Source organism: Ambystoma mexicanum, chromosome 7p, assembly GCF_040938575.1.
Source record: "Ambystoma mexicanum isolate Mex_15411 chromosome 7p, UKY_AmexF1_1, whole genome shotgun sequence".
Lineage (NCBI taxonomy): Eukaryota > Metazoa > Chordata > Amphibia > Caudata > Ambystomatidae > Ambystoma > Ambystoma mexicanum.
Genome location: NC_090939.1, coordinates 803,961,868 through 803,987,777, shown reverse-complemented (window position 1 = coordinate 803,987,777; position 25,910 = coordinate 803,961,868). Strand labels below are relative to the sequence as shown.

General features: G+C 44.0%; 1 protein-coding gene across 2 annotated transcripts in view; it reads left to right on the top strand.

The window, feature by feature from the left end:
- Positions 1-25,910, top strand: part of LOC138526328 (sodium/hydrogen exchanger 4-like) — a 794,744-nt gene that overhangs the window by 667,941 nt on the left and 100,893 nt on the right. For both annotated transcript variants that reach the window (XM_069636929.1, XM_069636928.1), the window contains exon 10: positions 13,292-13,423. In XM_069636929.1, coding sequence (XP_069493030.1) covers positions 13,292-13,423 — 132 coding nt within the window. The remainder of the gene's footprint in view (positions 1-13,291; positions 13,424-25,910) is intronic.

Below are 25,910 nucleotides of genomic sequence, written 5' to 3'. Positions count from 1 at the left end.
GGAGGGGCAAACAGAGGGAATACAGAGACAACGATCTTACTAAGCCAGGTGACACTGAGATTGCACAAGTGAAGGGTAGGGGGGAGCAGTGTGGGGGATAGGGGAGGGGGCAGTGCAGTACATAGGATACACATTAAAATAAATAAAATAAATCAAAAACAATAAATAAAAAGTGTGGCTGATGGCAAGTGCAAGTAGGGGGCTGGAGGGATACAGAAACAGCCCTTAAGTGAAAGGGTTGCAAGGGGGGCAGTGCAGGTGTGCAACTTGCGGGGAGGGAATCTGGGCCCGAGATCAGAGGGTAGCCAGGTAACCAGTGCTGTTTCAGTTTCAGCCATGCGATCAGCAGGGGAGAGGTGGAGAGAAAGCAGAAGCAAAGAGGAAGGTCTTGACGTGCTTCCGGAACCAGAGATGGTTCTTCTCAAGTTTCAGAGAGGCAGGGAGGCTGTTTCCGAGGGATGCCCCAGCTGAAGAAAGAGATCTACCACCAATTTGTAGCTTGGAGAAGCAACTGACCATGAGGGAGTTTGAGGCGGATGAGCGAACAGCTGGAGAAGGAAGATATTTAGGAAGAGAGAGTTGAAGATATTGAGGATCCAGGGCCCAGAAGGTCTTATGGACAATGCAGAAGGTTTTGAAGCTAATCTTTGCCGCAACTGGGAGCCAGTGCAGAGATTTCAGTCCTGAGAGATACGATCCCTGGGATTGAGGCCAAGGACAAGCCTTGCAGTACTGTTTTGGATGAGTTTCGGAGGGTGCAGAGTAGAGGCAGGAAGATTTAGAAAGAGGCTGTTGCAGTAGTCCAGCCTAGAGAGGACCAGAGCTTTGGAGACAGTGAGCTTCTGGCGGAAGGTGAATAAAGGAAGAATACCTCTGAGGAGGTGCAGCTGGTAGTGTGACTTCTTAGTGACATCAGAAATGTGATGAGATAAGGAGAGTGGGGAGCCGAAGATGACCCCAAGGTTTTCAGCCTCACATGTGGGAGCAGAAAGAGGGCCAAGAGAGGCCAGCCAGAGAGTGACAGGAAAGAAGGGAGCAGGTGTGCTGATGAGGAGAATCTCTGTCCTACTGGCATTAAGGCAGAAATCATTGGCATCACAACACTCCTGGATAGCAGTCAGAGAGTCAGAGATGAGAGAACGAGAAGAGGTGGTGCAAGGGAGTCTAGAAATGATTTGAGTGAGAGTTTGCATAGCACTGAAAGTTGGGGCAGAGAGCGGCAATGCTGCAATGGGCAAGAAGTACCAGGTATTGGTTGAACAGCCAGGGAGAGAGGTTAGACCCCTGGGGAACACCACAGGTAGAGATAGAGGAGAGGAAGGACCCCAGTTCAACCTGGGAGGGTCGATTGGAGAGGAACAAAGTCAGCCAAGCCAGGGCCTGATCAGTGATACCCAGGTTATCACAGAGACAGTTGAGCAGGATGGCTTGGTTGACCGTGTCAAAGGCAGAAGAGAGATCAAGTAGGATGAGGACGCAGGGTGTGTTGGAATCAAAGTTAGAGAGCAGGTCTTCACGGATGTTCAGCAGAGCAGTTTCCATGCTTCTTGCAGCTTTAAAGCCAGACTGATGGTCATGGAGACAACCAACAGATTCAGTGTGAAGATTAAGCTGATAGATGGCCAGCTTTTCCAGGAGTTTGCCTAGGAAAGGAGTGATGAAGATTGGGTGATAGTTAGTCGGGCAGGACAGGTCAGCAGAGGGTTTCTTAAAGAAAGGGTGCACACGGGAGTGCTTCAGGGGGAAGGGAAGACTCCCGTGGCGAAGGAGTGGTTGCAGATGTCAGCCAGAGCAGGTGCCAGCAGAACCCCTCAAGTCCCCTTCTAGTCTGCCTTCCTGATACGTTTGCGCCTTGAAACACTATAAATGCCATATGATATCATAACATACCCCCACAGATCTCCAGCTAAACCCTCTCAAGCCCCCTGCTAGTCCACCCTCCTCCCACTACTTCCATGACCTCCACTCCAATCCCTGCTAGCCCCTTGCTAGCCCACCCTCCTCCCACTACCCCCACTGACCTGCACCCCAAACCCCATATGCCACCTGCTAGTCCTCCCTCCTCCCACTACCCCTGCTGAGCTCTACCCTCAAGCCCAGGTAGCCCCCACTAGCCTGCACCCCTATCAGTCCAATGTGGAGCAATTGCCTACCTCAACTCCTCTGACCTGCCTCCACCATGATGTACACCTGCAAAATATCCTCCGCCATCATGATCAACTGGGAGCTCTGCCATTGAATCTAGTACTGTAGCTTCTTCCCTGACTCCCTTGTAGACCATACTCAGCTGCACATCAACAAGACAGCATACTGTTACACAAGCTACACTTTGACCACCCCATGTACATTTGAAATAGCAATGCAATGTAATGCAAGGCAATGCAATGTAATGCAATGTGGCATTTGTATCATGCCTTTGTGACATTGCAATGGCGTCAAAGCACTGTAGGTGAATGCTCTTGGAGGAACGAAGTCCGAGGAATCAGAGATTGGTCCGAGTGATTTATGACTCATGTGTGCATTTTAGTCTGCTCAAAGGTAGGTAGGTAGCTAACTAGGTAGGGCTGGCTATGTCTCTTCTAGCGACCCAAGAAGAACAGGCTGTGGTTGGGTGATGTGAAGGCTGTCAGAGAGTGTGCGACTCAAGGAGACTGATAATGTGTCCGCTAGACTGAACAATCAATCATGGGACCCAGCTGCATTCGAGTGGCAGAGGTGATGCACGCTATGAGAGAAGGTAGTGGGTGATTGCAGATGTGCGTGGGTGGGTGGCCGTACCTTGGGAGGGAATGAACAATATACCATCGACTGCACAAGTGATGAGTGTAGCCCACTCATCCACGGTGAGGCCACATTCCAGCTCAATACCCACAATCCTAAATACCCATACCAGTGAATGATGTGTGGGCACTTCCACATTGACGAGCAAGTGCCAAAGGAACACCTAAACATCAGTGGACCAGAACGTAATTCAACATACAATAAAATCAACCCCCAGTAGTGAATGGGTGAACTGACACAAGATACAACAAACAACTAAAACAAGTGGAACATGTTTCAATACACAAGAACAAGTGAGTAACCATCTCCAATGAGACACTCCAAACACCATCATGATACATCTCACACATCACCACAACCATCCCTGTATGCACACAACTACACACACACCAAAAAAGTCCCTCCAAAAACACTAACACACTGACACCAAACACTCAGCGCCCCTGCACGAGGAATGGAATCAGATAAAAAGCCATTGCAACCTCCAGCTGTCTGATGACCCCACTCCTACATGTGAAACTCATGTGCAAAGTCAATTGAAAGAATGCCATCATGTCAAGCATTAACAACACACACCATCACCAAACACACATGAACACATTCTGCAATGGAGTACAAACTCTACCACAGCATACAACTCTCACACACACATCCACACCATTTACACAATTCGACAACAAGCCTGTATTGCAAATCACATATGTAGGCAAGCAACAGATGTGCATGCAAAGCTGTCAAAAACATGAATCCCAAAGCACATCACCTCCCCACATCTACAAGAGACCACCCATGGTCATCAAGCATGGGTACAACAGCTACCACACACATGGAGTTGCACACACGTCCCCCAGCAAACATCACAGTAACAAAATGACACACACAGTGAGGCCCCAAACCACATGACTGCCATAGAACATATGCACTGAGAGAACATTGAAAAAGAAAATGTGCACATGGACAAAGACACTGCAAGAAGTGTTGTATGAACTGGATGAAAATTTGTATTTAAAATAACTATGTACTCAAAAATGAGGGGAAGGGTAAAAGTTTCCATGTAGAAAAATAACAAAAAGTCCAAAATGAAACCTAATACTATTAAACTATTTACAATGGCAGCATGCTACTCTGTACCAATGTCTCACAAGGTTTCAACCAGAGCCGATTCATTGGCCCCATCCTCTGCCTGTAGGTGGGCCTTGTTGCCTGTGGAGCTTGCCGGCTGTCCAACATCCACCTCTCTGCCTCTTCTGCTCCCTTGCAAGCATCCTCCAATATTGCAACCCACATCCTTACCTGTCTCTATACACCTCGGCCCTGAACCTCACAATGGCTGCCTCCCTAACCCGCTGTCTCTCTACCACCTGCTACCTCTCGTACTAAACACACAGAGAGCCCAAGGCCTGTAGGTTTCTGCATGCATCCTGCCTCACGTTGCCCAAGTGGGTGCCTGTTTGGCTCCACTGGGTGGCAATGCCCTGCAGGAACTACCTCCTCACTGTCACCATTCACTGCTACCGGGCATTGCGCAAGCAGTGTAGGTACACCCCCCCCCACTGACTAGATGACAGTTGTTGGGGGAGTATGGCACCTGCAATTCCCTGAAGTGCCTACTGTCCCTCCACTGCCTGTTGATATGTGCGTTCCTGGGCAGGCTCAGTGACCACCTCATGTGCTGTTGTAGGGACTCCCACCTCTGGCAAGGATGAAGGCACAACCGGACTGGGTGGTGGTGGTGGCACTGGTGCCCTGGGGCCCATGGTGGTAGCTGGAATGGAAGCCGGACTGTAGGATGACTGGGGCACAGATGAGGAAGTAGAGGAGCCCAGTGAGACCGAGAGCAGTGCAGTTGCAAACTGTGCCAGAAAGACGCTCATCTGCTTGTGATTCCATTCAAGGTCCTTGTGAGATGCATGCACGGCATCACAAATAGATGCAATGAGGTTTTCTTGACTGCAGGGGTGATCAGAATGCTGGATGAGCTTGGTTTTACTAAGCTTAATTAGGTAGTATTGCCTATGCTCTTTAGGTGTTGTGATGGAATTATGATTTACCACACAGTTATAGAATAGGGCTGTATTATGTAATTAATTTAATTAATTGTGCTTATTTTAGCAGTTTTATTGTTTAGTTTATTTGTGTTGAATTACTGATATGTAAAGAATGTGAATAGAGTGTATTTATTGAAGGAGATTTTGTTGATGAATGAATGTAATTTGTTATAAAATGATATGATTGTTTATTTTTTGTTTACATTTTTGTTGTACTTTATATTTGTAAAAGTTCAAATATTGGACATAAGCACTATAAATAAAAAATAAAAAAAATAGATGCTGTCCGCAGGGGCTGCACTACATCTCGGATTGCCACCTCGTCCAGATGAGGGGCATATGTCGGGTGCAGGCATCACAGAAGGTGGTCACTGATGCAGCAGATGGCCCAGGGACAGGGGGTTGTGCTGAACCCTCCACGGGGAACTGCACATCCTCATGTTTCTGGACCAGGGCTGCAGCCTGAACAACCTCTTTGATGCCCCAACGTGCAATTGGCCTCCTCCTCCACTTCCACCATCCGAGATGACTCCAGAGAGGCCTCTGTCCTAGTGGCCCCTGTGTGGCAGCACCCTGCCCCATCACTGCTGAGCTGTCCCCCACTACAATCACTGCGACTTACCCTCTACAGCCTTGTCCGATGGTACTGGTGCTCCTCCAGCCACAATTAGGCTTGGCTGGGGTTTGCACCTGGGTCTGGAGACTCTGTCTCTGCTTCTCTGCTCCACAGCACTGCTTCTGCCCTCTTTGCCAGCTGCAGCAACTGTTGAAAAGGGGACAAGGAACATAGACCTCTGTCAACAGTTACAATGCATGTTTGGCATGCACAACATTAACCGTACCATGAATTCAGCACGATTCAACCGGCAACTGCCACACACAAACACACATGTAATCAGCATGAATACTGAAACACAACTGTAGAGACTACAATGAGACCCATTCATGAGACACATGTCAACCCAACACATTGATATGTAGCCACGTACACATTGCAAGAAACATTAAACGTCACAATACCAATGACAAATTTGACCAAGTGTAAGCTGCAGGCAGGGCAATGGGAAGTGGACCTGGGCACATGTATCAATACCACCACTGCGTGGCTCGCAATATCACCATGTCCACTCTCATAGACATGCAGCATGGGAAAGGACACAGACAGGATGGCCACGAGGAGTCACGCATGGGACAGGGAAACCTGACAGCCATAGCCTACACAGTGGCACACAAGTGCGGGGCCACAATGCACACATCTTGGACTATGCCATTGATGCCCTAGAGCAGTACCCTCCAGGGAAGCCTGTGCACCCTGACTCCCTTGTGGAGCCCCAGTAGCACTTCTCTGGGACTTCTACCGGAGCTGGTGTCCTGCCTGGCCCTTCAAATGCTGGCCTTGCTAAGCCACATCCACTGCAGCCAGGAGCAAGAAAGAAAGAAAGGAAGGAAGGAAGGAAGGAAGGAAGGAAGGAAGGAAGGAAGGAAGGAAGGAAGGAAGGAAGGAAGGAAGGAAGGAAGGAAGGAAGGAAGGAAGGAAGGAAGGAAGGAAGGAAGGAAGGAAGGAAGGAAGGAAGGAAGGAAGGAAGGAAGGAAGGAAGGAAGGAAGGAAGCTGCTCGATCACTCAGGGGTGGGGGCTGTTGGGCTATATGGTTGCTGTCGATCGCATCGCTCCCAGGACCCGTGGAAACTGTGCAATGGCATTGAACTCCTGGCACACTCTCTGCCTTGCCTGCAGTGTGCATGGCATGTATATGTGCCTGCTCACATGTGCTATTATGCAGCGCAAAACCTGGTGTAGGCACCAGGATTGTGTGGCCTGCAATATCCCAGCCACAATCAACGGCTGGGGTGTGCGGGAAGGTGGTCGGTCAAAATCTCGAAAAAAAAATCTCGAATGACAATAAGGTCGAAAAACAATTCTCGAAAAAAAAAGTCGAATTACTCTTTTTAATTATATATTTTTTTGGGGGTATGGGATTAAAAAAATGGGTAAAAAAAGGGGTGGGTGGGGGGAACCCCCATTTTCGAATAAAAAACGGCATTAAAAAAAATTTGACTTTTTTTTAGACATTTTTTTTCGACCTTTTTTTTCGAGATTTTATTTTTCGATTTTATCACTATAAACCGTGCTGGAATGATCCTGTTGCCAGGAAATGTAGGGCTGTTAGTTAATTCTCCAGGGTCAGTGCATGAGAGCAGATGTTGGGTCTTTCTCCCACTCCCTGACAAGGTCAAGGATGAAATGGGGAAGAAGTCTGTATCTTACACACACCTTCTCGTCTGCCATTCCAAATAATGATGTTTGAGAGTGAAAGATTCAGGCCTTCCTCATTCTCCTCCTTCTTCTTCAATGATATAAGATCAGTGCCAATAAAGCGGGGGTTCAACATCAGTGGTAGTCCTATTTTGAGTGAGGTTGCACTGTGTGCTTTTATACTTAAGTTGTCTTTGTGCTTTATGCTTTGCACTTTGCGATGTGTATGATGTGGCGGTAAGATCGCAAGATGTGCGTTCTCCTTTGGACTCCGGACAATTGTGCTTTGAAATCCATCAATAGGGTTTTCTTTGTGCTTGATTAGGTGTGTTTGGTGCTTGCGTGGTGCATCCCACAACAAGCTCATGTTATTCCTTGTTCTTCCTAATTTAGAGCAAAGAATGGGGATTATGCATGTTCCGCCCTCTATTTTATTTCATTGCACTGGCCATTCCCACACTTTGCTCAGTGCGCGCAGCACACAAAGTAAGTAAAGACCAGTGCAAAGTTTGATCCATTAATGAAAGCAACATACGTATTTCACAGCGTAAAGTGTACTTTTTCCCTTTGCGCCACACAAAACTTTCTTTGAATTTGGCACATACTCTACTAATGACCTTACAAGAACTGACAGCCGAAGAATCACCGGTTGCTAGGTGTTGTTATGTTTAAGGGTTAAGTACATGTATCCTGAAAACAAAAGAGGCATCCATGAATCCAACGCCTGGTCAGTCGGACGTAATGAAAGTTGTGTGCCATTGACTCCCCCTTTTGTATACAAAAAGCACAGCTACAGGTGTCTAGATCGAATCATGCCTGCCTTACCGGAGACATCAATAGGATCCCTTACATTTCTACATAGCACCATTATTTAACACCCACGCGGTGAGAAAGGCCATACCTGTCACTGTTTCGTCGGAAATGTGTGAGGAAGGATATCTTTCAAGTTCATTATTCTATGCATTCTGGGAATAGTAGTCACACACTTGTCTACTTCACAAATACAAATCTCAAATGCCTATGAAATAACACAGAAGGTCAAAATGAAGCTTGACAGCTGTGCACTTAATCAAAAGCTAAACTCAGGTGATGCAAATGTACTGACACTATAGCAGATGCATTCATCACACACTTGTTCACCACAGTACAGCACTGGGTGACATCATTCCATAACGCCGAGATATATGGCACATATAGTCTCCATTGTCAGGCATAATAATGGCGGCCACGGTGGCAACAAATACACACCTATCACTTACTACACCACCAAATACATGGGGGGGAATCAAAAGAAGGAATTATACAGTTAAACATGACCACAGTGCCTCCGTGTGCAGGCATCCACTTGGAACACACTACAACCGTCTACACTGTCACCATCATGGACCACGAAGCTGAGATCATTCGATGTCTTCCCAGCAGCCATGCAGTTGAATCCGCCTGAATAACATTGTGTTGCGTTACAGATTACTACACAACCCCAACAAAACCAACACTCGTTCAATGCACCAGCAATTATGGGCCATGTGGAGAGTGATAAAGTATGGATCCTTCAAATCAGAGAACTGATTGTCGAGTTGGCTCGGGGTCATTCACTGTGTCTCCTCAGCTCCTAGTGGACGTGGGTTTGAGGTCAGCAAGCCTTGTGCTATCAGATCCCATTGTGTTTGCAAAAACTACAAAATATGCTTGCAGAACTTTCTGATGGAAACAGGATACAGAACTGTGTTTTGCGAGTCATTGGCAATGTCACACTAGCTACCATGAGGCCACCGTGATCCTTTTGCACATCACAAAAAGCAAGAGAAGACATTGCCACAATGTGACCGTATCCCTCCCGTCCTGAGAAAGTGTCTTGAAACCCCGACGCAAGCTGATAGCACACACAGCTACTTGGCGAAGTGGAGACAGAAGATGGAACGTGTGAGAGAAGTGTGCACACAGCGATGAAGGACAACGTGCCTGCACAGAGGGAGGTGCCTATTAATGCAAGTAAACAGTAGCCACTGGAGTCTTCGTCAGTCTCACTTATAAGAACGTCCTTACATGGCCAATACTGAGATGATGAATTAGTCAATGATCACATTGTCATCAACTGACAAGCCAGTACTGTTGTCAACATAGTTCTATCTGCATTATGTTGTGGACATAGCATATTTTACATGGAGGGATCATAGGAGTTGGAATCCCTAATTATAGCTCCCGGTTTTCAGACCCCTGCCCTACGATGCGCATTAAGTTAGAGACAAAGCAATACTGCATTGGCGTGTTAGGTAGTGTGTACATGAGGATCATAGGAGTTGGAATCCCTAATTATAGCTCCCGGTTTTCAGACCCCTGCCCTACGATGCGCATTAAGTTAGAGACAAAGCAATACTGCATTGGCGTGTTAGGTAGTGTGTACATGTACCCCTTTCAAGAACCATTCCTGGGCACCAACATCATTCTTTGAAAACCATTAGCACCACTTTCTACAGGTTTTTTTTTAAGATAGTGCTTACAAAGCACGGACATTAGCTGTTTCACAGTATATAGAAAGTTACACAAAGTACGAATTTCCAGGTCCCTAGGTCAATGCTATAGAGATGCAAAGAAGTGGCAAGTCAGTTGTGGCTCTCTACCTCTACTCCTTTCGATCTATCGTTTGGCCACTGCCACATATACATGCAACCACTTCAATAATCCATCTCATTATAGATTAATGTTCATGCTTTGATGTGTTTAATTACATTTTTGAAATGACAAAATATCGCATGAAGTGTTTTGTAATTGATGGCTGTTGGTTTATCCTTCCCTTCATTTTCATTTTTGAACCCATTAGTTTGTACTTCTGCTGCTGTCTTGCTGGGGAAAGCATGTTTGATCAAATGTTATGCTGTCTTGATAGAGGTTTCCATAAAACGTGTTCCCATTCCTTAGCTAAATAATGGTCTTCTTATCTTTTTTTTGTATACAGTGTATTACAAGCTTGCACAGAATATGAAAAACAAAACACATTCCAGTAGCATCACATCCCATTTCTACAGGATTTCCAAATTAGTATTTAACTGCACTGAGAGAAATTGTCTGTTTTGTTTACAGCCACAGTTGACCTGATCTTCAGCAATACTAATCTTGCATTTCATTTACTAGTAATTTAAAAGTCTCATCGAAGAATTTAGTCAGTGCAAAGATTATCTTAAAATTAACACTAAGACACACCCAATGCCACCATTCTTCACCAGTTAGGAGTGGTCTTTCTCTTCTTATATCTCCTATGTAGCATATTCTCAGGTCTCTTAGTGGGAGACAGAATGGAATTAAGTGTTGCAGGGATTCCACTTTGTCACCACATTGTTGACAGTGTTCATCCTTAATGGATTTTGATCTTCTACTTATTAATATGTCCTTTGTATGAAATACATTCTTGCTGAATCTTAGGAACAAATTGCGGTGAAAAGTAATTGGAAATGTTTCTAAGTACTTGGGCAGTGTGTTCAATCCTTTTATTTCCACAGCTAGATGCTTGTTGAGTCGATAATAATAATAATAATAATAATAATAATAATAATAATAATAATAATAATAATAATTTGGCATTTATATAGAGCTACAAACCCTCAGGTATCTGAGCGCATTTATCGATCTCGGAAGGATGAAAGGCTGAGTTTGGCCCCGAACCTGCGTTTGCAGGCTCTGCACGGATGTCAAAGCGAGCGCTCTACTCGCTGTGCCTCTTGACCACTCAATGTTTCGCTTTTTTACTTGCTGGTCTTAATCCAGTCTCAACTCCACATTTTCTTTTTCACAGCATCTGGAATAGATCGTAGGACGTCCATAGATGATATCGGAGCTCTACTAGTATTGTGTCACATCGTTCAATCCGTTTGTTTAGAATCCATTCTCCATTGTAGTTGTTTCTCGTTTGGAGGATTGCAAACTGAGTTGGGGTTGGATCTATGATATATTTTCTATACAAGGATAGTGACTACCAAGTCACACTTGCGTTCATTGATACCAATGCTAATTTGTTTCTAATAATAGCAGTGGGCACAGATCTGGGTAAGTGGAGTATTTTTCTCCAGAATGTGCTATCTAGCAATGACCAGAGGTCCCATGAACAACTTAAGGTGCATTCAGCTCCATAAAGTAACATGCAGACTAATAAAAAGGTTATGATTGGAATCATCGAGAATTTGCCAAATGTGTTGTGTAAGGCTGATGCTTGTGCTGCTAAACTTTTTGTTTTTGACTTCAAAGCAGTGGCCCAAGGCGCATCATTAAAACTCAAATTAATACACATGCCCAAGTACCTTTCAGCCCGCCAGGTCTGGCCTGGCGGGCGGAACGGCACCCGCTCGTAGACCTTGACGGATGCACCGGCACCTTTCATGAATGGTGCCGGTGCATCCGTCCTACCCATTCCCAATGGGACTCAAAAGGGAATGGGGAGTATTATTTTCGGGCGCCTCGCAATAGGCAATTGCCGGCATTTCCGCATTGCCAGGCGCCGGGAAAAAAATGACTCCAGCGGCAGACGTGCCATTTTTACTAGCACGGCTACCGCTGGACTCATAATGAGGCCCATTGTCTGTGGAACGTTAAGGTGCAATAAATTCATCTAGCTGGTTTTCTTTGTTTGAATGCAATACACGCCTGATTCTTACAATTATGTGTGGACGTTACAAACCCTCTACAGAATTTCTTCAATTCTCAGCATATACCATGGTTTCAACTAAGTAAATTAATTTGAGTTAATGTACTTCGTCAGAATAACTTTTTGTGGAAGTAAATGTATGGATGTTTTCAGGGTTAGTGGGTACAGGGATGTTGGGGGTGGAGGGTAATGGGGTAGTGAGAGGGGAGGGTGTGGCATGCCCCGCCTCAAAAAATATCAAAGTAACTGATGAAGGAAATGACCATGAATTAATTTACTTTGTTAAAATGACAGAATCCTTCTCGGATATTGTAAAACAGATTTAATGAGATGGAAGAACCTATCAAAACATATTTTGGGAGTTATATATACTTTTGTAACTGAATAATTAGTATCCAATTCTGAACTCACTAGCCAAGTCTGGTAGCTGTATGCTGCAGGGCAATATAAGGATGGGAAACTGGGTTACAATTGCAATGATTTGTGAGGGTGACAAAGCCAACAAATAATGCTGCTATGTACAGTTTTTGAAATCTAGATATATGTGAGATTCATGTACACTTACTTCACTTTTTTTGAGGATCAACCATAAGGAGTCATGTAAAATGTTTGCAAAACCATCTTATATCATCATCTTTTACTGGATTATTGTTTGAAAAAGTGTGTGTTGTCAAATAATGGGCAATATGTTTTTTTCTTCTCTTGAAAAGTTGATATTTTCATTATCCATTTGATGGGCTCACCGTAATTAAGTGTGCCAGGGGAGATACATTTCTACTGCAGAATAGGTTTTGTTGGAAAGTTACAATCCTAAATTTACTGTTTTAATAGTTTATTTCATAGTATTTCAAAGCGTGAAAATATCACAAAATGGCAATACGATGATGGGTATTAGAATTATGGACAATAAATAATATAGTTGTACGTAGAGAATCAGTCTACTTTCACTATAGAGTAAAGTTACCATCACCAATGATCCTCTTTGAGGACATCACTGTCATAATGCCGATCTCTGAGAAGAAAGATCTCCATGCATGTCTGCCCACAAAGAAAAATAAAACATGTGTTGTTTAATCACAGTGGGACATGTCCAAATAGCATCCATATATCCAGACAAAATATGTTGAGGAAAAATGACTACCTACCTTTCTTCCTTCTATTGTGGGGTCTGTCTCTTTACCCCACGTCCCAGGCAACAAATAATGCAAAAACGACCTCTGTACCTTGGGGGTCACTAAATTCCTAGCTTAGCGCTATGTGGGAGTGTCTCTCACAAAGTTCAGCCAGGTACCTTATCCGCTGTCCACACCTTAAGCTGCTCCTTTGTGGCACACAGGGGGCATGACACCTCACAATATGGGCACAGTCTCTCTGTTCCAGAACGAGAGCTAGACAGGTACCGATTTTTCTATGCACTCCATACGTCCTTACCCATACCCAAATATGAAGCCGCTGGATTATTTCTTGAATGAAATGTCAAACTGTTTCTAGTTATCTAGTGTCAATTGACATATGTTGTGTGTTTTTTTGTATTGTAAAATATTCATCAGAGTTATGCTTTGTTATTTCAGACTCTGTCATACAGCAAATATAATCTACCCAGTGATGACAGTGAAAGACAAAATAAGGAAATTCTTGTGCGTCGCTACAACAGTATGAGGGCAAGCAAGCGCAAAGCCCAGAGCCTTCCAAGGGAGAGACAGGTGTGTGTTATCCACGTGCATATGATAATTAACTAAATATCATAACGTTTCAATTTTACGTTACTGAAAATATATTGTAAAATGCATCCTATCGCTTTAGCCACTTGTTGTACAGTATTGTGTTGCTTCACAGCTTCTGTATTTGAGAACAATATTTGTGTATATGTCCTTTTATAATCAGCCAAAACTCCAGTCTCACCAACATGACCTGTTTTTCCACTGTTTTGGTCCCAATGTATCTCTCGCATGTGATGGGCGGGGCCATCTGACCCGCTGCCTATCATTCCACCACTAGTTGCTTACTTCACATACAACCAAAATCAAAGTGACTTTACTTGCATGCTCTGTCCACAAGAGACTCAAACACAGTGGCCCTCATTACGACCTTGGCGGAGAACCATGGTCCATGGCGCTAAGTTGCCAACTCCGCCATGGTGGTTGGCGGACTTACCGCCCCATTCCGACCTTGGCGGGGCGGTAAGTCCCCAATCCCCATTTACCCTTCCCCATTCCCATTTTTGCCCCATAGGGCATAATGGGAGTGGGGAAGGCGTTAATTACGCCACCGTAAATTACGGTGGCGTAATTAACAACAAGGTCCCTTAGCGCCATGGATTTTAACGCCTGCAAAAAGCAGGCGGTAAAATCACCATGGCGCTACGGGAACTCGTACTCAGGCGGTAAGGGTCGGCGAAGTTTACGCCGGCGTAAACCCCTTACCGCCTGGGTGGTAATGAGGGCCAGTGTACTGTTGGAGGAGGAGAGTGTCACCTAGACAGCCCTTTCAAGAACAAAAGTGTTACAGTGTCCTCCACACCCTTTAATATTAATGTACCTGAAGTGGGGTACTCATCTGGTGTATCGTCAATTCTTTGAAAATCAGGGTTTCATGAAGGTTTATTGTTCAAAGAATTGAGCAATAGATGTCGCTCTGTGCCCCCGTTCTCGGGGGTTGGTAAGTAATTGGATATACGCTTTTGAGAAGAATACAGAGGTTGTCCCGTTGGCAATTGGTGATGTCAAAAGTTTGTTGGTATCCACAGTGGGTCATTCCCATGAGTATAATAAAAAGCATAGAATGGATGGACACCAATGGACACACCCCGGTAGGGAATGAGACAAGCAGAACTTGCAAGTGAGTAAAAGCTAATCTTTATATAAAGAAAAAATGGGGCATGCAGAGGACTCTCTTACTCCGAGAGCCCTCTGCCAACATTACAGGTAAGATACATTATAAGTCCAAAAAGTGTCATCTATGACGTGTTCTATAAGGGATAAACAAACACTTTTCATTGGACAAGTTAACATAAGACATTATACAATGTATAACAGTGCCAGCCGAAGTTGTTACTTCTTGAGGCGTGCGCGGCAGCTGGGCTCATCAGGGAGGGGCAATAGTTCACGTTGGGTCCACACAGCTATAATTTCTGGCTAAGCTGGACTTCACAGTAATCATAGACATGCACAATTTAATATGGCACACAAGGTTCATCATAACACATTAGCAACAATCAATTTTAAACCAAGGTGTGCATTCTTGACCCAGACCAGAGTGGGGGCAGCTGTGCGGTGGTTCCGGTGCCTTATCTCGCGTGTGATTCAGGGGCACATTTATCAGGTGTCTCAGGAATGAAACAAGGGTGTCGGGATCTGTTATTACTTGGAGCATATATGTTTGCTCTGGATTAGTTATATGGGGCAATTAAGGGTGGCCCATGGTCAGAAGTCCCATTCCTGCTACATCAAAGAAGTGAGGGGCTCGAGGTTCATTCAGACAGTAACTGTTAATGTTAGGGCTGTTTGAGCATGGGCAGCTTTGCAGAGACAAATGGTTTCCAAGGGCCAGGCTCCGGCTCGGTCACACACAGCGCATTGATCTCAGAGGAAGAAGAGAGATACAGTGTCAGCTTGCAACAATTCATGTCATTCAATGGCTCCCTCCCACCCGTGATTGGGGTTCGGCCGAGGGTGTACTGCCAACAAATGAATGAGCATAACCTATGCTTCCCCTGGAATGTTTGGGGGCTCAAAATGGCTCCTTCCTCCCGTACAGGATCCACACAGTAGAGTAAGCCCAGTTCCCTCCATCATAAGAACATAACAGAAGGAATCATATCTAGAGTCCCATTTGCGGATGATGTAGGCTACAGACTTGTTTAAAGACAGCCCAAAAAGAACGGTTCACATCACAATCAGGGTATTTGTTTTTGACAAGGATAAAGTCTCAAGGATCATAGACTGAGATATATGTGGCTGGTTGAGTATGTCTGTTTGTCTGCTTTTTTTACGTGATTGTATAGATTTATATTTGGTGAAGAAGTAATAGAGGAATTAAGAGACGCGAAATGGAAAATGCCAGATTGAAGAATTAACTATTTATTTGTTGAAATTTTATTGATGTTGTTTACACAAATAAAGTAGTTTGGAGTAAAACGTGATATAGAGGGTTTGGAGCTGCGATGGTTGGTGCCCGCTCATATTGTATTATTTTCTTGAAACGTAATTTATGAAAAAGTGCAAAGTGTAAAGGTGAGTATTGTAAATGGAGGATATTACTCTGCTTACACATCTCTGCAAACAGTTGCCGAAACATTCACCTTAGCTGAAACAGTACAGTGCGGAATGGGGTAAAGGCACAGCAGACAAGATGTTCATTCCATGACCACAAGGGGATCACTACCAAAGGAAGTTTTGCAGCATATGATGACATATTTGCATGCAGCATACACAGGGGAAAAAGGTTAGTGAGCTTAGAGCTCTGGAAAATGTATCAGGAGGAAAGGGAAGAGCTGCCTCCTGAAGACTGGATACTTAACATATGCAAAGAGGGAGGTGAGGAGCCTTCTGCTTGCCGCACCGTGCCTGGAGTAGAAGGCGATATCAAGAAAGAGGACAGATTGTACCCATTAAGAGAGCTTAAGGCAGCTACAGGGTACAGCAATCGGGCATATGAGTTGCCTATACAAAGCAGCGATGAGTGTGCAGAGAAAATTCCTGAGAGAGATGTGATCTGTAAAGTCCTGAGGGACAAGGAGAGATGCAACAAGGAGAGAAGTAATCAATCAAGTACATCCTCAGATATAGGACAAGAAATAAAGAGATGGAAAGGAGAAAAGATAAGGCTGATAAGGTAGCGATTATACAGAACAAATGTATGAGTGGTCAGATTTTGCTCAAACTCGATGGTAAGAGCATCGAGGATGTAAAGCAAAGGGAAGATCGAGACAAAAGAGACAAAAAGGATAGAGACAGAGAGGAATGATTGAAAGAAGAAGGGGCAAAAAGGAAAGATAGAGAAAGACTGGAACAGTTGCATCAAGAGGAACAACTGAAAAAACAGGAAAGAGTAGCAAAGAAAGTATGACAACAGACAGAGGGCAATCAAAGAACGGGAAAGACTAGAAAGAAAGAGAGAGGAAGAGGAGGAACAGAAATGAAGGGACACAAGAATACAAAGATGAAGAGACAAAAAATACAAAGGGAAAATGAGAGAAGAGATTTGAAAAGAAAGTAAGAAGACAGGGTGAGAGAAGAAGCAAGGAAACAAAGAGAGCTTGATGACGAAATAGAACAAAAAAGAAGGTAGAGAGCACGCGATCTTAAGTGTGTAGAAAAAGAATGAATGGATCCTAATATAGTAGTGGCATGGGAGGAAATAGAAGAATTCTTCCCAGCATATGAACCAATAGCAGGGCCGTCTAGAGCAAATCTAGAGGATGAGTTTGACTCTAGAAATATTTGGGACACAATCGATAAAGGAGTAAGAAAGAACTGAAGGGCAAGGTTACAAACGATCGACTTGAGAGTACGCAGCTATACGACAGAGAGGGAGGCTCATGTAGTTTTGAGCCTAAAGAGCTGTTTTTTAGATATACTAACTCTGAATAGAGATGAAGAAGAGAGAAGGCGCACAAGTTGGGGACAGGATATGTCGGATGAGGATAGAGAAACCTTCCATGGGGAGGAGGGAGGTAACTTATGTGGTCCTGAGGGATGTTCTCCAATGGATAGAGAAGTAAGATGGTCAGATCTAGATCTACCCAAATCGCGGGTGTCATAATCTCTGGCGCGGCTAGATCAACCCAAAGCGTGATCCCATGGTGAGAGGGGGGACTCTCCACCTTATGTGAGCAGGTTAAGGTCGCTGCCTGAAAGAAGGCGGTGTGGAACCATTGTCCCTGTCTCTGGACATACAGATGATGGGGGCCAAATGTGAGTTTGAGATTTCGCAGTTTCCCTTGTTAGAAAAAGGAGGAGCCAGACCACAGTATGTACCTTGGCCAGGGATGGATATAGATAATTTAAGGTGTAAACTCCCGAGTTTTACTTCTGTTGCTTGGAAATGGATACATGAGTTAGAAAAAATGACAGGAGGAAACTCCTAGCAGTAGGGGACATTAAAGGTCTCCTAGTCGCTATCCTTACGGAGAGAGCTGATGGCATTTGGTCACGAGCAGGATATTCGAGTGTTACTGCGTTGAGCACTGCTCATGATGGAGCACCGTTTAACAACTGCAGGGCAGGTTTCTGTGAAGCTTTAGAGTGCTGCATCCGGACACCTCAGACATGGGAGCTATAATGACAAAAAAGATGCAGGAAGGGGATGATCCTTTTGTTTACCTTCAGAATTTTCAGGAACAATGTTCTTTGGAAACTCGAGATCCTTGAGGGAAATCTATACCTGTATTTTATCATATACTATACCAAGAGAGAACTGCCAGAATCAGTGCAGAAGCAGCTCAAGAAGTTGGTGGGCATGGAAGCAAAGCCATGGTTAGAATTTCAGCTGATCATTGTTCATTATTGCAGACTGTTGCAAGAGAAGAATTGCAAGAAAGACAATGGGCCTCATTACGAGTCCGGCGGTAACTGTGCCTGAAATTCCATCAGGTTACCACCAGACTCGTATTACCATTCCACCTCTGTGATTCCCGGAATTACCGGGGCATTACGACCCCAGTGACCCAGGAATTCCAGAGGCGGAATTCGGTAAATCCCCATTCCCAATGAGTCCCATAGGATGCAATGGGAATGGGGAAGTGGAAACACCGGCACCATCTCCTGATGGTGCGGGGTGTTTCCACGTCCTCCTACAGGTGGGTGGTGTTAAACCCGCAAGGTTAGACCTGGTGGGAATGACACCTCCCACCTGCAGAACTCAAGATCACCTGGTCTGGAAACAATGGTGACGGCGGGTTTACCGCCACCGTTATTTCCAGACCGGGTGACTCGTACTGAGGCGCAATGTTAGGAAAGGTGAAGAAGCAAAATTAGTGCAGAAAATATTATCAAAGTGCACCATTGAAGAGGCGATGTTAACTAGCGGAGAAGGGTCAAACTCGTAGCAAGCAGCAGGCATGCCATAGCTGAATAACCAAAGGCAGTATGATCAAGGAAATAGTGGATTCATACCACGAGATAGTGGAAACTTTTGAGGCAGAGGCTTCCTGAATAATCAGGGACATTTCCAGAATAACCAAGGTGGGTTTCAAAACACACAGATCGATAGTCAAGGCATGCAGGAAGGGCATATTAGGCAACCTCCTCTATGTTAGACATGTGGCATGTCAGGACACCGAGCAGAGTGTAAAAGTCAAGGATTTGTGCAAAATGGGCAATTTTCAAGAGGGGGGACCGCATACCCGTCTGTATACACTCAACAGAATCGCCGAGAGTACAGCAAGATTTACAAATGCAGCAGACAGCAGTGAATCCATCACAAGGGCAGTCACAGCATTCACCAATGCAGATACAGCAGGGCACACACATGGGACAATCAATGATTCCTAGGATAGGGGGTGTCACTGTCGAAGGAGGGACAGGTACAGAGATGAGAATGTATCCCCAACAGGACAGCTCACTGGGATACTTGATGTGTTTGGAACTATCTGTGATGCCTCAAGAGGAACCAAGGGTTGATGTCAATATAAGGGAAAAATCTTTTTCTTTTTTAGAAGACACAGGGGAAACACGCTCATGTATAGGAGAGGGGAAATTTACAATGTCTGGAAATGCCATGAATATTCAAGGTTTCAAAGGAGCTACAAGTAGAGTTCCTTTTACTGAAAAGTTGCCAGTCTCTATAGGAGAATTTGACATGTCTGTGCCATTACTATATTCAAGACAGACACCTGTCAATATATTAGGTCGAGATTTAATGACAAAATTGAACATGACGATTTCGTTCACTGATGAAAGCATAGTGGGTTCAACACCAGGAATGCATAATTGAGTGAGTTTATTATGGCATTTTTAGGACAAGTGGGCCACACGAGGAGTACCATTAGAATCAGGAGTGTTTCACTATGGGGTACGCATTCGGTTAACATGTCTACCAGGTTTATTGGGAAGAACTATGAGAATACCTGATGAGTTTTTATTCATGGCAAAAATACCTATTGATGAAGCGGAAGGACAATAGTGTGAGGAGAAATGGCTTTGCTTGATAGAACTGATTACGAAGGCAGACGATGGTGCACAGTGATTGCTATTGGGAAAGGTTATAGATTGACTGACGTCACTGATGTGGATATATTTAGAGACTATCCGTCAGATGACGGAGTAGTATTTGAAATGAGTATTACTGATTGGGCACAAGCAATTAAATGTGAGGTTCCTCAAAAAATGATGCTAACATTGAAACATCCCAAGTTTTTACGATGAGGATATAGCCAAAGTGCCAGCTTCATTATGGGCAACAGGCCCCTATGACGTAGGCCTACTGAAAGGGGATGGAGAAGTAAATATTACATTGAAACCAGGAGAGATTTTACATCAAGCACAACAGTATCCCATGTCTCAAGAGGCAGATGAAGGTTTTTTTAAGACAATATCCGCCATGATGGTGCAGGGTATCCTAGTAACATCAGAGTCACTGCATAATATGTCAGTGTATGCTGTGAAAAAAATAAAGGGGGGCTTGTGGCATCTAGTGCAAGACCTTCGCCCGATTAACCAGATTATAGAGGCCAAGTTCCCTCTAGTTCCTAATCAGGCGACTATCATATGTACTATCCCTGCTGAGGCACGATATTTCACTGTAATTGACTTGGAAAATGTATGTTTCGTCAGACTAAGTTAAAAGCACGAGATTACCTCAGGGGTACTTTGAGTCTCCATCGATTTTCAATAGAGTCCTGCAGATGGACATAGGCAATATTGATTTGGAAAGTGTTGTGTTGCAGCATTTGGATTATATATTGATCTGTAGCACCTCAGAGGAAGAGTGCAGGCATGATTCAGTTCAAATGATGATTATTCTTGCAGAAAAAAGGATATATAGTCAACAAAGAGAAATGTCAGTATTGTCAAGAGGAAGTGGTATGCATAGGTCCATTAATTTTGCATGAAGGAAAAAAGGTTACGCGCCTTGAAACACTTGTGTATAGGCGCGTTACAAATGCCATATCATATCATATCAGAGAGAGCTGAGGCTATTTTTAAAACAGTAAAGCCATACACAATAAAGCACATGCAAAGATTTTTGGGACTATGTCATTATTTGAGAGCATGGATTTTTGACTACAGTTCATTCATAAGGCCCTTGTTGCAAGCTCTGAAGAAAGCACAGGCAGCTCAGGAAAAAATGGTTTGAACTGAGGAAATGGAGAAGGGTTTGATGAGATGAAAAAAGCAATTTGCACAGCTCCAGTTTTAGGGATTCCCAATTATGCTGAGGAATTATTTTTGTTTTTGCACACAAATGGTACTGTTATCACAGCAGTACTCAGGCAGAGAACCACGTTGGGGTACAAGCCTCTTGCATATTACAGTGTGATTTTAGTTCCAGTAATGAGGGGTCACTTTCTTGCAAACAATCTTTGGCAGCCAACGCGTTGAGAAGGCTGCAAGCATATTAATGGGGTGTTCCATGATGTTATTTGTTACAATTAAACCTGCATTATTTTCCGTTTTGGAAAAACCTAAAGGCATATTGATGTCCCAAAGGGCTTCTGCCTATGAGGTGGTTATGTCGAATCCAGCGATCAAAATAGTTTGATGCAGAATAGTGAATCCTGTCATGTTTGTAGCAGAACTACTGGCAGAAGGAGTAAATGCACATGATTGCTCAAACTATGAGGAATTCTATGATGAACTCCCGACGGTGAAGGAAAATGTGTTGGCAGCTGGGGAGATTCTCTTTATTGACGGTTCTTCTAGAATCGATCAAGATGATGGGCATAGAAACACAGGTGTCGCTGTGGTGAAGCACACGGCCAATGGGGAGTTTGAAGTATTAATAAGTGCATGACTACTGTCTCACTTTTCAGCACCGGCTGCAGAACTAGTGGTGCTGATTGTCAAGCTCAAGAATCATACAGGCCAGGAAGTAATGGTGTACAGTGACTCCACCTATGTGACGTTGACAGTACCTGCAGGGCTAGCACATTGGAAAAGGAGGGGCTACCTTCAAGCAGACGGCACTCCAGTACAGCATGCCGCCTTATTGGACAGACTGATTAAAGCACATCAACTCCCAGTAGCCATCGCAGTCGTTAAGTGCGCAGCACACACTAAAAGGGCAGATTTTATCTCACGTGGAAATCAAGCAGCAGGCAAGGAAGCGAAACGTGTTGCATATTCAGATAACATCATGAAGCTTGATACGCCTGATGTAAATGAAAGCATGGTGGTGATGATGAGTGTGTCTGAAATCTATAGCAATTTGTCTAAGACTCAGTTGAAATTCAAGGGGAAGTGCCTCAGGGTGAGAAAGACCTGTGAACACGGAGGGGATGTTCTTTAATCCCATCTGAAGCACTGTAGCGACAAGACAACACTGGTAAACTGGTGATGCCTGTTGCCTTATTAAGGGTGGCATTAGAACAGCTACACTACCCTGCAAATGTCACTAGAGAAAGCCTTGCTGCAACAATTGAGGAGAAATGTAACTAGAGAGAGCCTTGCTGCAACAATTGTGGAGGAATGGTTTGTTCCAAATTTGATAGAACACGTTGAATTTTATGTAGTAAATTGTATTGTATGTCAAATGTTTACTGCTGGGCACACACAGCGTACAGAGTTATCCCAAGACCTAATAGACCTATTTGGCATTGGCTGTACACATCCAGATTCCACCTGTGCAGTGAAATTTCTAGTATGAGAAGTGTTTCCTAGATGGGGAATATGTGAAGTACTGAGATCAGATAATGGCCCTCATTTTGTTAATGAAGTCTTTGAACAGATAAGCTTGTTGCTTGGTATAAAGCACACATTTTCATTGGCTTATCACCTGCAAGCGAACGGAGTCTGTGAGAGACTCACCAGCCTGCTTAAAGAAAATAGCCAAATTGAAGCTTACCTTGATTAAAGGATGGTTTCATTGCCTACCACTGGCATTGTATGCATTGAGAAATCAGCCAGGTTCCAACCACCATTTTACCACCCATGAAATAGTAACAGGGGGGCGGATGAGGCTACCCCTCACACCTCCATCTGGAACTAGAAGTGATGCCCAGACAACAGCAGAATTGTTAGTAAAGGAGTTACTTGATTATTTAACATGCATAACTTCAAGTATCTCTTTTGTTTCAGATCAGCTCAAGCGAAAGGGGTGTGGGGCACAGAAGACAGAAGGAGATGTTACAACAACCAAAGTTGAAGAATTATGTCTTCCCAAACTTTTGCCTGGTGATCAAATCTTGATCAGGAATTTCACGAGGAGATGGCACGAGCCACGCTTTAATGGCCCATTCATCGTAGAAGATGTCACGCCATCAGCGAGTGAAAGTGCAAGGCAGACGTGCATGGATATTTCTTGGAGACATAAAGATCTACGCTGGAGAACCCCTTCACCCCCACCCCAGTCGGAAGCAAGCATCGGGGAAGAACCTCAGCGTGTGCAGACTAGGTCCATGACGAGGAAGAAGGACTCAGAAGCTGGAGTATATTAGACTGTGGCTTGTGTCGGGACACTCTTTTAAGTTACTAAAAAAGGAGTTAAGAAAAACTGTCTGTTCTTGAGCCACAGGAGTTTTGGTGACTTTGGACTGATACATGTTTAAGTATTTATTCAGAAGGAAAGCATGCAATATATGGAGTTCCTTTTCGACGACTGGAAGAGAGAACAGGTCCCTGATTCCTTTCTCACTGAGTTTCTTATCGGAGGTGCCCATGATGGTGCCCAATGACAACATTCATCGGATCATCCTTGCTGTTTTTATTTACATTGTTCATTCTTGCCCTGTGCTGGTGGAGAGAACTTTTGACGTTCATCATTTCCTGCAAGATCCTGAGTCTGTTCCAATCGTGAGGAGATTGCTTGCTGCTATAATAGAGCAAGTTCATCGGATTCCTGAGTACACTGAGGAAAACCCAAATGCCCCTATTGGCTGACAATGCACAGAGACTGGTTGGCATGGTCTTATATTCCTTAATTGAGGAATGCCCACATCTTGTTGGAAGACAAACTGATGTCTGCACATTCTTGAGAGATCCGAGGAATGACGTGGCACTTAATGAATTGTTATGAGATATCATTGAACAAGGCAACCTGTATTCTGAGAGAAAAATGAGAACATCTTGATTGAGACTTTTTGAGGAAGAGATCCAGAGCCTACGTGCTGCAGTCTTCTACTTTTTGCTGGAGACGCACCCACATTTCATCTGGCAAAAGGACGGCTCTTTTCTATACATTAGGAACCTTGTTAATCATCCAGAGATCAGCCAGATGCTTGAAAAACTTATTGAAAAAATTAAGATATTACTGGAGTACTGCATGATGTTGCCTGATTAAAAAATAGTTTTTTCCTTCCTTAAAAAAGAGAATTGGCAGTGTCAATAGCAACAACGTAATGGCGGACAGCGAGAGATGTCCACACTGTGCTAGAAGCTATTGTTGTAAGAAATGGGCCTACCTGTACGTCATTTACACATTCATTTTGTTTATAGTGATACTTCTTTCACTTACAATGTGCACTGCTTACTATTTTGATCCAAATAGAGAAAAAGTTCCTGTGTATCTTCCTATGCAGAAGGAAGGAACTGATGTGTCAATAACAAAGCCACCTAGACCTATGTGATTATTCCTACTCTGACAGTCTGTGTAGGAGTGCCTGGGCCTATGACAAATGTCACCAGACATCTTTCCTTAGAAAATGGTGTACTAGAGATGTCCCCTGTACCTCAGAAATAGGCTTGAAAGGAAAGACAAAGAAAGAGATTGCCAATGAGCAATCCTACACAGGTAGCACATGTAAAAACACCAAGTCCACTGACAAGTGTCTCTATGGTTGGTCAGTAAGAAGGAATGATGCTGACATATTTCATGAGATGATTCTAGAAGCTCACAAGAAAAGAATGAGACCTAAGAGAAGTGCGAGGGAGGATGATCATGAGCTAAATGATTACCTGGATAGTACAGCACACTTGGGGAATAACATATGGTTTCAGCATATGAAAGAAGTGGGAAGGAGTACCTCGAAGGGGGAATGCTTTGTATGTGCACTCCTGCCTTATAGCATGGGGAAGTCTAAAATCTTCATAGCTATTAAAATAGACGTCCAGACAGCACATTGTCTATCACACATAGCACTCTGCAGTACAAGAGGCCAGTTCATGGGTCGAACAGCCTATTTCAAATGGGAAGCTAAATGGACAGATCCAGATGAAGATGACTATATCCAAGACACAAAGACAAGAAACAGGGTGCAGACCAAGAATTATGTGATCCGATGTGAAAATCCTGGAGTGAAAGGAGCTGAAATCAGAAAGGAAGTAAATAAAAGGCTTGAGAGTTCAGGAAAATCTGCAGAAGAACTCTTTTGATGGAAGAACAGAGGCCAGATGCAGATTTGGGGATCAGTATTATCACCAGATAGATGGGAAGAAGGAGTGGTCATGTGCAGACACTGGGTAGTCATTGGCTGTTATCAGCCAGCCATTGACATAGTGCAAAATGGATGTAAGCCTCTATGGCCAAAACTTGCTAAACTACTGACCTGGGTCGAAGATAGAGGAGGACTTTTGCATATAGTGCCTCTGGAAAGTGCAAAGCTGTGCTTCAGAAACAATGGCACAAGAAAAGTAGGAGAAAACCAGAACTGTGGTCAAATCTTTGATGTACCAGGAATGAAAATTGGAACTTCAATAATTATGGATCATTATTGGGCTTGTGGATCCAGATCCTATATGAAGCTGCCCAAGGTTTGGGGAGGACATTGTTCACTAGTAAATGTGTATGTTCTGGCATTGGTGATTCCTAAAAGTGACTTGAGTCTTGAAAGCTTTCCTAAAGCAGATGCTCATTTGAGGAAGAAGAGATCTGTGGACCTAATTGATCGAGAGAGAACTAGTTCTCATCCAAGTCGCTAGAAGCTTTTGACTCCATCCCAAATGAGCACAGACTGTTCAGCCATACTTCATCGATATTCACGTTGCTCTATATGCCGAGTATCCAGGTCGGAGCAAATACTATATGCCTGCAGATTACCAAATGGGAGTTGCTGCAGAATAATCAACACTACCATAAAAGGATTCAATGCTATCA